At 36.1% G+C, this 14,564-nt stretch overlaps 1 protein-coding gene across 5 annotated transcripts in view; it reads left to right on the top strand.

Annotated features, from left to right (window-relative positions):
- REPS1 (RALBP1 associated Eps domain containing 1) overlaps positions 1-14,564 on the top strand; it is an 81,160-nt gene that overhangs the window by 36,777 nt on the left and 29,819 nt on the right. For 4 of the 5 annotated variants that reach the window (XM_045814701.2, XM_045814699.2, XM_045814704.2 and 1 more), the window contains exons 2-8: positions 4,683-4,806; positions 6,372-6,568; positions 6,698-6,851; positions 7,360-7,484; positions 7,997-8,159; positions 8,441-8,504; positions 9,710-9,864. In XM_045814701.2, the coding sequence (XP_045670657.1) occupies positions 4,683-4,806; positions 6,372-6,568; positions 6,698-6,851; positions 7,360-7,484; positions 7,997-8,159; positions 8,441-8,504; positions 9,710-9,864 (982 nt within the window). The remainder of the gene's footprint in view (positions 1-4,682; positions 4,807-6,371; positions 6,569-6,697; positions 6,852-7,359; positions 7,485-7,996; positions 8,160-8,440; positions 8,505-9,709; positions 9,865-14,564) is intronic. The other variant, XM_045814702.2, reaches the window with a different exon arrangement.

The raw sequence follows: 14,564 nt of genomic DNA, 5'->3' as shown, positions 1-14,564 counted from the left end.
AATTCCATATCCTTAAGCACCATTTTATTTCTTTTACCATGAACATGTAAATCTTATACTGTTACGAAAGTAAAGCTTAATGGTTTTCGGTAGCTGTTGGTAATATACCAGCAACACTAGCTGACCCTGGGTTTCCTAGGCCAGTTACAATCTAATGGAATAGGTCTGGGAATCCATATCCTAACAAGGGCTTTAAGTGATTCTCAATATTAGGCAGCTGTGCAAGTGTGCTCACAAATATGCATAATTTACACTAAGAGGAAGTTACCATAGAGAGGCAATTAAAAGAGTGAGACCACTTTGAATAATGCTGAACTAATAAATTTCAAAATTTGGAGGTGATAAATGATTTTCTAGGAAATTATCAAACTTTTTTTTTTTTTAATCAAACGTTTTAGAGATAGACAACCTAGTTTATTCCACCTGACCTGGAAGAAACTGAGACACACATCAGAGATATTGCTCAGCCCAAGCCATAGGTAAATTCTTCCAAATCTTTATGGAATGTGCAGTTCCAAATCTATTTAAAGTATTTCGGAGCAGAGAGAAAAAAAGTAAAACTTGTTAGTTGTGTTTACAAAGCCAACATAGCACCATTTCCAAACCTTTCAGATATAGGGGTCTTGGGGTTTTTTTTTGTGTGTGTGGTTTTTTGAGCCTCATCATTTTAAGATTGTGGTTCAAATTTTATAAATATTATTTGAAACAGTAATATACACCATGACTAGATGGAATTCACTTTAGGAATCAAAGGATGGCTTGATGTTAGGAATTCTATTAATAGAATTATGAATATTAATAGGCCAGGGAGAAGAATTACAGTCTTTTAGTTTTCTGCCCAAAAGTGCACACAATAAAATTAATGTGTATTTGTGGTTTTTGAAAACACAAAACCCCAAATAAAACTCTTAGACCAGTGGAACTAGCTGAATAGTTTTCTTTCTTTTTAAAAATCTTTCATTCATTCGTTCATTGAGAAAGAGAGAGCACACGCATGAGTGGAGGTAGGGGCAGAGGGAGAGGGAGAGAGAATCTTAAGTAGGCTCCACACCCAGCGCAAAGCCCCAACCTGAGGCTCGATCTTATGACCTGAGCTGAAATGACCTGAGTCGATATCAAGAGTTGGATGCTTAACCGACTGAGCCACCCAGACTCCCCATAGATGAATAGTTTCTTAACATAACAGAGGTGTTGCACAGTGTTAGCCAGTATCATGCTTAATGGTAAAACACTAGAAGTGATCTTGTTAAAGTTAGGAAAAAGATTAAAAATAAATTGCCATTCCAGTTAAAATCTCAATTTGTTTTGGTAAATAATTCTAAAGATTATTTGGAAGAATAAATAATATGAGAACAGTCCAGAAAATTCTAAACAAGAAAAAAACATTGAGGGCTGGGCTCATAACTCTATCAGATATTTATTTATTTATTTTATTATTTATTTTTAAAAGATTTTATTTGAGAGAGAGAACGAGAGAGAGCACGGAGGTGGGAGGGGAGAGGGAGAGGGAGAAGCAGGCTCCTCGCCTAGCAGGGAGGCTGATGCAGGTGGATCCCAGGACCCTGAGATCATGACCTGAGCTGAGGGCAGACGCTTAACCAGCTGAGCCACCTGGGTGCCCCTGTATCACGTATTTGAATATTATAAAAGCTGAAGTAAGGAATAGCTATATGAAACTGTGTAATACAGGCAGTCGAAAAACTACATGTAAGTGTGTGAGTGGCCTTTTCAGGTACTGGAGAAAAGATGAAAAAGAAACACTCTCATATTGATAGTGGGAGAATAAATTTCAGTAGCCTTTTTGAAAGGCATTTGGCAATAGCAAATGCATTTTTAAGTATATGTATACTTTGGTCCAGTGCTCTGCTTCTAGGAATTATTCCAAATATTTCTTTTGAGACAAATTTTGTCTAATTCCTAAGATTGTGATGATAAATCAGACCTCCTGATACTGTTTCATCAGGGATCGTTATTATAAGTTTGTATGTTACAGCTCCTTTCCTCCTCTGCTGCTTTCAAGGGCTTGCGGCCTAATTGGGGTAGCTTGGAAAGATAGTCATCAGTGACACATATACCTGACTTGGGCCACAAAGTGAGTTTTGTAGGTGATGTAGCCAGGATTAGTTATAGAGAAATAACTGCAAATATTTTGCCTTTGAGCTCTTTGATCTCCCTTTTCAGAACCTCATTCCCCTTTCCTGACAGGGTAGCTTAAAATTTTGTTATGTCTGAAACAGTAGAAAGATAGTATTCCTCCGTGCTTTTCTCCTCTCCACCTGTGCAACTCCCCCCCCCCCCCCCCAGCCCCAGCCCCTTGGAAAGAGCTTTGGGTTTGGAATCAAAGGACCTGGCTTCTTGAGCCAGTTCTTCCACGGACTAGCTCTGAGACTTAGGAGAAACAAGATTACCCTTCTAAACTTACTTTCTTTGAGAACCAAGCATTCTAACCTTTCTTTCCACTTATATTCCTCATGTTTATTCCTTAATCCATTGCAAATGAGATTTTACTCTACTGCATCTCAACTAGCGCTCAAGCAGCAAAAACCTCCTAATTGCAAAATATAGAGTGTGTTTTCTTTCCTTTTTTATTTAGCTCCACTAATTCATTTGTTTGGGTATTATTTATCAGTTTTCTGACTAAATAATATAAAATATTTTTGGTAGTAAATACAGACCCACGTGAAGAAAACGTAGAAATATCCCTTAATCTCAGTACCCAGAAATAATCACTGGCATATTCACTACCATTTATATGTACATATCTTAATAAAATTGGGATTATACTTACATATACCCTGCTTTGTATCTTGCTTTTTGTTTTCATAACAATACTGTAAGCAGTGAGTTTTAAATGTATGGGTTTCTCATTATATAGTTATTTCATAATCAGCTGTACCTATTTTGTTCTTGTGTTAAGTTTAGGTTGCTTCTTACTGTGAACACCTTTGTACATGAATTTGTATGTGCAGTAATGATTTTCTTTAAGGCTTACTCCCACCTTCCAGAACCTCTTTACACCCTTGATTTCCTCCTTCTGCTGGTACTTTTCCCCCACTGCTTCTTTCATGGGCTCCTTTTTATACTTGTCCTTAGGTTTTGGTGTTCCAGAGTTCCCTTTTCCTGCTCTGGGCTTGCAGACAGTCTCTTTTACTCCCTCAGCTTCAGCAATCACCTGTTGTCTGGTTCCCAGGTGTGGAGCACATCTCCACAGCATGCTCCCTTCTTCTGAACACCCTCTCTGCATTTCTTCCTGTTCCCTGGGCATTTCCTCCTGACTGATACCTGAAACGCATATAACAAGGGTAAACAAACCAACTATCTGAGATTTCTTTTGAGGTCTTCCTTTTATCAAATGTAGATCCAGGGCATATTTTAGATGTTTTAGATTTGTTTTGTAAGCAAAAGTATCTAAGATGTGTAATGATCCTTTTTACAGGGTGCCAAGTGGGCAGAAAAGAATCGTGGGAAAGGACAGTAAGCATAACAAAGTGCCTGCGTATCTTTCAAGGCTATATGGCCTTCTTAACTCTTGCCCTCATTTTCCTCCTAGTTCCCTAACGTGAACCTGGCCTCTTTAGCCTCCCTGCCGTTTTACATTTACACTGAAGTGGTGCCCCTTAGTGGCAGAGTAAGGAACTTCCTCCATTGCTGATCAATCACATAAAAAAATTACTGTTGTCTTCTCTGGTGCGTGTAAACAAGTGGTTATTGTGACTGTGGTACATTGCTTAACTGGTGGGGGGTGCTTTTTTTGCAATTCTAGTAAATACTTGTGAATTATTACCATAACATCTAGGTACCCTAATCTTTTGAGTGTTTCAGGAAAAAGAAAATAGACAAATATGCTCCCTTTCTACAGGAATTTGTATCTTTTGAGAAGGTGAGACAAGGATACTTGGTGTTTATTTAATTTTAAGATTACAATGTCTGTACAGTAGACATTACTCCAGCTTTTGGAGTTGTAATTTAATCTCATAACTGAAAATTCTCTTTTGTAGTCTCATACATACTTGTTGTAGCCAGTCTAGAAATACTTGTCAAATGACTGGAATGATAGGTGCAGATCCTTGAAGACCTTCGTGCTTTAAAAACACAAAGCAAACAAAAATTGTTTTAAGGGAAAGTAGTATAGCCACATTAAGTACAATCTGAGAAATAAGAGGAAAAACCCTACTCTTGATCTCCCTTAACAAAATTCCTGATAGATTTGTATATATCTGTTCTTTTTCAAATTTGTGTTTATGTGGTTAAAATTATGTATCCTGCCTTTTTTCACTTAATATGTCATTTTATGACTATTACTTTAAATGGCTGTATAATAGTCTATTAGTTGCAGGAACTTTTGGCCCTGTTGTAATGCACAGTGTTTATGGAAAGTGGATGGTACTTTGTTTCTGTAAAATAGAACTCTTAAGAAAAAATAGTTATTCTAATAAAATAAAGTTGCCTTATCACATGGATTTTACTAAGTAGGAGAACCATAACCTTCTTATTATAAGGTCAGTGCCTTTTTATTTTCAGAATTATTAACCTGAAAACCTGAGGAAATTCATCATCAGTTGAGTGTAATAAACCGTGTGTCAGCTATGTATTTTGGAGAAGTTATAAATAGAAGTTAAATACCTGCTTATTTAGAGAATTATTGTCATAAAACTTAATATTAACATTGTGTTCTTTTGTAGATTATGGAGCTTTGTGGTGCAACAAGGCTTGGTTATTTTGGAAGAAGTCAGTTCTATATCGCTTTGAAACTTGTAGCTGTTGCCCAGTCTGGTTTCCCTTTAAGAGTGGAAAGTATAAATACAGGTAAATATGGAATACATTAGTAGTGGAAATGAAAATAGACTTCTGATCACAAATGAAATAAAGTCAGTAGAATTGTTGAGTCTTCATGATATTTTAGTGGTTTTTGTGACCTTAAGTGTCATGACTTTATTCTCATTACCATGCTTTTTTCATTTGTGAGTATTAGAAAAATATCTTTCTTAAACCCATTATGATATCTGTGTACTTAATATGTATTTGATGATAATACAAAAATTGTTAAAAAGTGGTGATTTTTCAGAATTAATTCATTAAAAGTTGCTTAGAAAGAGTTTAGGTGATTAATTTTATCAAAGTAAATGAATTGTAGTGACTGACCACCTTCTTATATGCCTTCCTTATATTCTTCTTTTCTAGTAAGTATAAAACTACATAATACTTTGTGGGTTTTTTGTTTGGGAAAGCCGTGCATTTGAAATTAGAAAGTTAACTAAAACTTTCTGATTGATAGAGACAATGTTAAAATATTGGCAGACTAAAACCTATGTACAGACATTTGACTATCTTATACGTGTCACCTAGGATAATTAGTTTTTCTACAATTGGGAGGCTTATTGACACTGAAGTCAGTGGAAATTTTATAAAGGTAGGCACTTAAATACAGAGAGTTCTGTGGTTGTCATAGGGAAAAGAGGAAAGAGAAAACTTGAGGTTTTCTGTAATGTTAGAATTTTTATAAATAGTTTTAAGCAGCAAGTTCAATTTATTAGTCAGTGTGAGGTTTTCATTGTGGACCTCTGTTTTGCCACACATCATTCTTTCTAGAATTGAGAGTTTACATTCTTTTCAGGTAATTTTGATTTCTTTTACATAAATACTGAATAAGCTTAGTATTTCCCCTCTTTAGTATGAAGATTGAAGAGAGATGCAGATAGTCATAGTGGAGGGAAGTGTACTTTCTGTTAAAAATTCTGTTCCTGTGTGTGTTGTCTAGTCTAAAAGTATGAGCTGTGATTGACCTTCAAAGAAGTTCTTGGTCTTCTTTCTTCTGTTTACTTGAATGTAGGATATCTCCCTGTAGAAATGTCACAAGCCAGACTAAAGTGAATAGCTATCATGCCTTGTACTGTGATGTTGGTAGGGGAACAGTAAAATATTTTCAGGAATTTGTGCCATGAAATGTCTAGATTAATCTAGTCTCGATCTAGTGACATAGTCTCTGCTTTACTTATAGCTCTAACATCTTAAGAGAATCAGTATGAGTAGAAAAGAAATAGTCTAGGCTCTCAGGTCAGACTGACCGGAGTTCAGATTCTGTCGGTTACTAACTGTCAGTGACCTTGGCATCTCGTTGCCTCAGTTGCAAGCATAGAGCCAGACAGGACATTTATTATAGCTATTGTTACTGCCTTTAGAAGGACAGTTTAGTGTTTAGGTTAGAGTCTCCCTAAACAGTCTAAGGGAGGTGGTCTAAATGTAGTGATAAACATACGTGTCTGTTTTTGTATCCATTTTTGTAAAAATTCTTTCTAATATCTAATTCATATTTCAGTTTTAATGTGTGCTCTTTTTCATTTTAAAGTAATAATTATTTCTGTGGTTAACAGTAAAGGACCTTCCTCTGCCAAGATTTGTTGCTTCAAAGAATGAACAGGAATCTCGCCACGCAGCCTCATATTCTTCAGATTCTGAAAATCAAGGGTCTTATTCTGGTGTAATTCCCCCACCACCTGGCAGGGGACAAGTGAAAAAGGGATCTGTAAGCCATGATACTGTCCAGCCTCGTACTTCTGCAGATCAGCAGGTAATCATGTATCTAACATGTTATCAGTTGATGGCCTGTGTAGACGTTTACACTAAAGCATTTGTTAAGTGCCTTATTAATGAAAATGTTACCTTAAAAAAATTTAAGTCTTAATAATGCCCTTTCTAGGAACCTGCATCCCCGGTAGTTTCACCCCAGCAGTCCCCACCAACTTCTCCACACACTTGGAGGAAGCACAGCCGTCACCCCAGTGGGGGAAATAGCGAGAGGCCTCTTGCAGGACCTGGGCCGTTTTGGTCTCCCTTTGGTGAAGCACAATCAGGTATTTTGAAATTCTTTAGAAGTGACATTTATTAAGGAAATTGAAGGAAACTTGATAATATTCCTTTAAGAGTTGCTTCCAAGGCAATTTTTAATTATAAGTTAAGTACCTTAATTAGAAGCAAAAGCCAACTATGAAAGTTTGTAAGCAGTTATGTCACTTTGAACAATGGTAATTGCATTTACTTAACATATGATGCTTAGACAAAAGTTTATAGGTACCAGATTCTCTGAAGGTGAAACGAATAAATAATGATTTCCCGGAATATAAGGGATATATTATATTGTTCCAGTATTGACAAGGAAAGCACACTAACAATTTAAAAGATTTAAATGAGGTATAATTTTAAGTTGACAGAAGAGATTCACTTTGGAAATCGTTAACATTTCTTCGAAGTTAGAGTTCAAAAGAAAACATTTATAATATGTGTATGGGGAGTTATTGTAAAAACCTGGTAACTGTTTTCTCTCCAAAAGTGAGCCAGCATGTGTACCCGTTCTCCTTTTAGGCTCTTCTGCTGGTGACGCAGTGTGGTCAGGGCATTCTCCACCTCCACCACAAGAAACTTGGGTCAGTTTTGCAGATACTCCACCAACCAGTACTCTTTTAACCATGCATCCTGCTTCTGTCCAGGTGTGACATTTTATTGGTATTGCATTTTTATTTGCTTCATTCAGAGTATTGCTGCAGTCATTTTTTTTTTTTTATTTTGCTATTGTGAATTTTGTAAATGCAAGTTCACTCTTTTATAGAACCTGGAACTCTGCTCTGTGTCTTAAAGTCTGTTATCATTGGAATGTTTCACTAAAAGTTTTGGCTGATTTTCTTTCCAATTATTCAATGAAGTTTTGAAAGTTTTCTGCCCCTGGGAATATATTTGCTTGGCTTTCTTAGCACATTTTTCATAACTTTCTGTTGCTTACATATTGCTATCATTCTACGCACTTATATAATCATTGTGCAGAAACATTCAGTAACCTGATTATAACAAATATGTGGTTTTCTGATGACTTTGTGAAGACTTCTTATATTTTAAACATCCACAAAAAGTAAGTTTTAATTTCAAAGATGAGTAACCTAGCAATCTTGGTCCGTATAATCATATAGATAGATACTGTACTGAGGAAAAAAATGTTTCATTACAGGACCAGACAACAGTACGAACTGTAGCATCAGCTACAACTGCCAATGAAATTCGTAGGCAATCCAGTAGTTACGATGATCCCTGGAAAATAACAGATGAACAAAGACAGTATTATGTAAATCAGTTTAAAACCATTCAGCCTGATCTAAACGGATTTATTCCAGGTGAGTTGTTAAAAACAGAAATTCTTCTGGATGGGACAGGACAGAGTCTCAATTTAATAATTTCAAAGACATGGTTTTATTGGTCAGAGATTATAAAAGATAATTCTCAAATTGTTTGTCTAAAAAGAGTTTATAATCACTGGAGACAAAAACATGACATACAGATATGTTAAGGTTACCTTTTTCCCAATGAAAAAAGTCTTAAGACTCTTAACCTCACATTTTATTCTTGGATCTGTAAGTTCAGAATAACATTAAACAACACTGTTTTAATATTTCAGGATCTGCAGCTAAAGAGTTTTTTACAAAATCAAAACTTCCTATTCTTGAACTTTCTCACATTTGGTAAGTGTGGTGTATATCACATCAGTTGGGTAATACGGGTTGTTTTAAAGGAGTTTCCAGCAGGTAGATTTTCGAACCTTAAAAAATAAACTATTAGAGTAACCTTTTCAAGAATGTTCTCAAAGAACTCAGTATTGCCTTACAATGGTCAGCTTCTGTCTCACTCTCTGGAAAAGAAATAAGTGATGCCAGTACAGTAGTTCTTTAAAAAGTGCTAAAATTCTTTAAGCTGTATCTGCTATTTCTTGTTGCTAGCATAATGCATGGAATAAAAGCTAGCTGGTTCATCCATGGTTATGTGTACCCCATTTGGATTTTAACAAGCTTATACCTATTACATATTACCTACACCATTAGCTATACCTATACCTGTACTAAGCCATGAGCTGAAGAACAGTGCTGAGCTCCCACTGAAATCCAAACCAGGGCTCAGGATAGCTGCTACATAGTTGGAATTAGTCAGTCAAGACAAATTATAATCACAAATTACTTTTGAAAAACAATTATCAGATAAACATAAATGTTTTTTCTACTTTCAGTTATTTCATTAGTAGGGGTTTTAGTAGCATGGAGTGCTATAGTAGAAGGAAGATACATAATGCCTAAATTGAAAAAACAAGAACTAGCAATATGTACATACTATTTATAGTGTAAGATGTTAAATACAAAAGTGTTTGCTTCTGCATCTAGAAAGTGGAAGAATGGGGGGCTGCTGGGTTTGTGTGTGTGTGTGTGTGTGTGTGTGTGTGTGTGTGTGTGTTTATCAAGCCTTGTAATTCTATTGGGTGCTTTAAAGTGGATACATGTAGACCTTTGGTAACAATAAAAACAAAAGGTTTTAAAAATTTCGGTGACTTATTAAATAGGCCTGCCTTTAAGCTAAATTCTTTTACTTAAAAATGCATATGGATTAAAGGTCATTTTTTGGTGATCTTATTTATTTAGGCTGTTTTTTTAGCCTTTTATTCTAAGAATTTCAAGTATTCAGAAAAGTTTAAGGAATTGTGCCTTGAACACAACACCCATATGCCCACTGCCTAGATTCTGCAGTTGTTTTGCTGTATTTGCTTTATTATACTTCTTCCCATCTATGGGATTTTTAAAATTACTGATTGCACTTTTTTGGAAAAGTTTCTTTTTCTTCTTTTTGGGACATAAAGGGATCCAAAGCAGATGATTATATTTATAGTAAGTTTGTCTTCTAGGGAACTTTCAGACTTTGATAAAGATGGAGCATTGACACTGGATGAGTTTTGTGCTGCTTTTCATCTGGTAGTTGCTAGGAAGAATGGCTATGACTTACCAGAAAAACTCCCTGAAAGCCTAATGCCCAAACTGATTGATTTGGAGGACTCAGCAGGTAAGATTGGGAGCTGAAGGGACCTGGTTGCAGGCCTTGATAAACATAGCACTTGATTCTTTTTTTTTAAGATTTTATTTATTTATTTATTTATTTGAGAGAGAGAGAAGGGTAGAGTGTGAGTTGGGGGAGAGGGAGAATCTCAAGCAGATTCTGTGGTGACCGCAGAGCCCATTGAAGGGCCGGTCCCATGACCCCAGGATCATGACCTGAACCAAAACTAGGAGTCGGAAGCTCAACTGACTAAGCCATCCCAGCTCCCCAACATGATTCTTAAAGCAAAATCAAGATAGTTGTTAAAACTTAAGAACATAGACATTTCATCAAGAGCAAGTAGATTTGCCATCAGAATATACTGAACTTGGATTAATGGTTCGTTTTATTTAGTCAATTTTAGTAGGTTTATTTTTATTTTTTTAAAGATTTGATTTATCTATTTGTCAGAGAGAGAGACAGAGAGAGTATAAGCAGTGGGAGCAGCAGGCAGAGGGAGAGGCAGGCTCTCTGCTGAGCAGGGAGCCCGATGCGGGACTTGATCCTGGAACCTGGGATCATGTACCTGAGCCGAAGGCAGACGCTTAACTGACTGAGCCACCCAGGCATTCCCTGTTTAGTCAACTTGAAAGAGATAAATAGAGTGTGCTACTATTTCACTTTAACTTTTGACTCGCTGAAATTTTAAGAGTGTTTCACAGTATCTGGTTATTTTGCCACCCCTTTAATTGCATTATATATTCTCTGGGGTGGGCAAGGTAGCCTGTCCGCATTATCAACATTTTTCCATTGAGTACATCTTATTTTATTGAAGGACAATGCTTGGTTTATCATAAGACCAATGCAATCTGCAAGCATTTTCCTTTCAAAAGCCCAACTCTTTTCTTCTGACCCTAAAAAAATCCGGAAATTTTGTGTTTGATTATAGATGGTGCTATTTTTGTTATCATGTTTACAAGAATGCTTTTGTAAGTATTTACTGGTAGCTTTCTTTCAAAGGAAACAAGAATGTAAGGGGTAAAGAAATGAGTAAAATTCAGAATGAATAAAAGGAAATCTTAATGTTAAATTCTTAATGAACCTAATTAAAACTTAATTATTGTTTTCAGTTTTCTTATCTCAGTTTTCTTTTGGATGTTATGATGGAAGGAATTTTATACTTTTAAAAGAAAAGTTAAAACAGAATTTGGCTCTCAAAAGGGCATTTATCTACTAGGCAGTGTCTGTTTAACCCAGAAAGGCACATGATCTGACCTTGTTGCCTAAATTATACAGAAGAAATCATAGGCATGTTATTAATGTCACGAAGAGAACGGTATCCTTGGTGTTAGGAATCTGAGTCTGCTTGTAGTTTTGCTAATTATTCCTGTGACCTTGGGCAAGTTCTGACCATTTATTCTATTTTTTCCTTCTGTTTCTCCACCTGAAATGTGGATTTGATGCCATTCATGCTTCAGGACCTGAATTGTACACTGACCTTTTATCAACGAATACATTGATTAAAAACTTTAGCATTGATATTATGTTTTTTAGAAACCTTATCCTATGAGAATCCTAGGATTTTCTTGATCATTTCAGGTAGTTATTAGGTAACTTCTAACTTTAGTTGAAAGCTAAGTATTTTTGTTGGTAATTTTGCTTCACAGTACTTTGATTTACCTAATTAAGAAACAAAAGAATTTTGTCTAGCTTATTTGGTAGTAGCCAAAGGGGGAAGAAATTTAGTAGTTACATACTTGGTATATTGTTTTAAAAATTGGGCCTTGTTTCTGGAATTTTTCTGTGACTTTAATTCTTTGAAAACTGATGGCATACTAATACAAGAAAATAAGTTAAGTTTATTCTGTTGCGTTATTCTCTATAGACTTGTCTGAACCTTTTATCTGTTGCATTCAGATTGGTTAATCAGATTATTGCATGTCGTCAGTGGAATTTCTTTTTTGTTTGTTTTGTTTTGTTTTTAAAGATTTTATATATTTGAGAGAGAGAGTGCATGGGGGGGGGGCAAAGGGAGAAGGAGAAGCAGAGTCCCCGCTGAACAGGAAGCCAGATGCCTGGGCTCCTGGGCTCTATCCCAGTACCCTAAGATCATGACCTGGGCCAAAGGCAGCCGCTTTAACTGACTGAGCCACCTGGGCACCCTGTTATTTTTTGTTTTTAATTTAAATGAATTCTGGTTCTTCATAAACTTGATCTACTGCCTGAATTTTAAGGCTCATGAATGAAGAATTTCTTTTTTGGGCATTTGTTTTTTTACACCTGTTTAATCTGTTTAACAAAGAGACCCCCCCCTTTTTTTTTTTGCCTGTATTTATCTGTACAATTGCTCTAATTATAATTTTAAAGGTTTCAAAGAATCAAATAGTTTTTTCCCATTCCAACATGATATTATATGGTTTTCTGATCAAATTTATTATAAACGTTTGGCTACACAATATTAAATTCAGGTCTGCTTTGCCTACTTATAAATGATAAATGTAGAATTCTGTTAATTTTGGGGTGGGAGAAACTGATTAATCTTTTTTCACCTACCTCTAATAAGCTTGAGATTCATAGTACACAAAGTCCTTTGGATATAGAAATTGTTGCTTGACGCTATAGATCCATCAGTATCCACAAAAATAATTTAAAATAGCTGTGTTTTTAGAAGTTCACTTTAGAAGTTTTAGACATTGGAGCAACCAAGCTAGGCTTTCTGTAGGCATGCAAACATGGCTTGGGGACATATGTAATTTTTCCAAAATTATTTGACCAGGTTTACAGGATTACATAGATAAAACAGAATGACTAGTGATCATAGGCAGAGTGCTTATTTGGGCCTGAATTAAAATACTTAATATTTAACATCAGCACTGAATTTGGCAGCTAGAGTAAATACAAAGGGAAATTTTGTTTTTATTGTCTTACCAAAAACATACAAAAATTCATCTGTGGAAACACCTTTCTGAAGCTGTTATTCAGGGAAGAATGTTCATCTTCTAAGAATGGTTATCTACTTAAAAAAAAAAAAAAAAAGATCAAAGTGACCTGCTAACCAACCACAACACTCTATCTTAAACGGACAAAACCAAACATACTGCGATGCTGTACACCTTCAACTCAATCCACAGAGTTTCTTCTTTGGAGCACAGTTACTATTTGACATATAGCTTTTGTGATTATTTGGTAAATCTCTCTCTCTTAAACAAGCCCAGAGGATCCAAGGTGGGTAGTAACTGAATCAGTCTTGTTCATTATATCTCAGCACCTAGCAGGGTGCAAACTGAGTATATAAGTGGGCGTTCACATTTTTGAAATGACTAAATTAGGCCGAGCTACTTGTTTTTAAAACTGTTTCCTGTCTTCATAACACACCACTCATGAGCTATTCAGTAATATCTGCTTGAGATGCTCAGAGCTGGAGAGGAATTGTTCCCTATTCTGTCTGCTCCTCCATCATCACTTCTTCACACAGTAAATTTGAGGATGTTTCATTGTTGCTGATATGGTGCATAGCATGGATCCCCAAACTCCTAGCAGTACTTGTAATAGGAATATTTTTAAAAGCCATAGACTTTTTATGAATAGTTTACCAAAAATCCATACTTGAGACTAGCTTGATGCTAAATCACTGTTGAGTTTTCTATTCATCTGGAAACTTTTAACATAGAAAAGCCAACACAAATAACACATGCACTTAACTGTTTTTACCAAGTACAATCACATTATACATCCTTGTTGTTGTTTTTTTTATAGTGTTGAACATCTTTATACTCTATCACATATAGGGCTGTAACATTCTTTATCATGCAGTGTATTCCATAATATAGATGTGCCTTAATTTAACCAGTGTCTTAATAATGGATTTTGGGTAGTTTTTTGACCTTACCTTTATTTATTTTTTAAATTTTTTTTTATTTATTTGACAGAGAGACAGCCAGCGAGAGAGGGAACACAAGCAGGGGGAGTGGGAGAGGAAGAAGCAGGCTCCCAGCAGAGTAGGGAGCCTGATGCAGGGCTTGATCCCAGGACCCTGGGATCACGCCCTGAGTCGAAGGCAGACGCTTAATGACTGAGCCACCCAGGCGCCCCTTGACCTTACCTTTAAAACAGTACTGTAGGGGCGCCTGGGTGGCACAGCGGTTAAGCATCTGCCTTCGGCTCAGGGCGTGATCCCGGCGATCTGGGATCGAGCCCCACATCAGGCTCTTCTGCTGTGAGCCTGCTTCTTCCTCTCCCACTCCCCCTGCTTGTGTTCCCTCTCTCGCTGGCTGTCTCTATCTCTGTCGAATAAATAAATAAAATCTTAAAAAAAAAATACTGTAAAAAAACAAAACAAACAAAAAAAAACACACAACTTTATTTTATATAAAGAATTCTAAGTCTTTATTTTTGAAAATTCACTGTCCCAAGTGCCTTTAGTTGCAGAGGAAAAATAATGAAAATAGTCCTACTAATATTCATCATCAACTTTACACTTAAGGAATTGCTTCAAGCACCACAGCCCCCTCCACTTCCCCCCCCATGCCCCGCACACACATATACTTTCTTAACACTGGTGTCATTTCTTTCCAGATAGTTGGGTGTTGTAACTGACAAATCAGGACAATTAGAAATATTGGCAAAAATGCACCATTTAATGAAATTGGTCAGAATAATTAGAACTCCTCAAATTCCTGGCAAAGACATTAACAAGACTAGGTAATATTTGAAGGAGAAAATTCTTA

Source organism: Ursus americanus, chromosome 11, assembly GCF_024610735.1.
Source record: "Ursus americanus isolate L20-20 chromosome 11, mUrsAme1.1.p, whole genome shotgun sequence".
NCBI classification, from domain to species: Eukaryota; Metazoa; Chordata; class Mammalia; order Carnivora; family Ursidae; genus Ursus; species Ursus americanus.
Note: the sequence above shows the minus strand (reverse complement) of the source record. Positions and strands in the feature narration are given on the sequence as shown.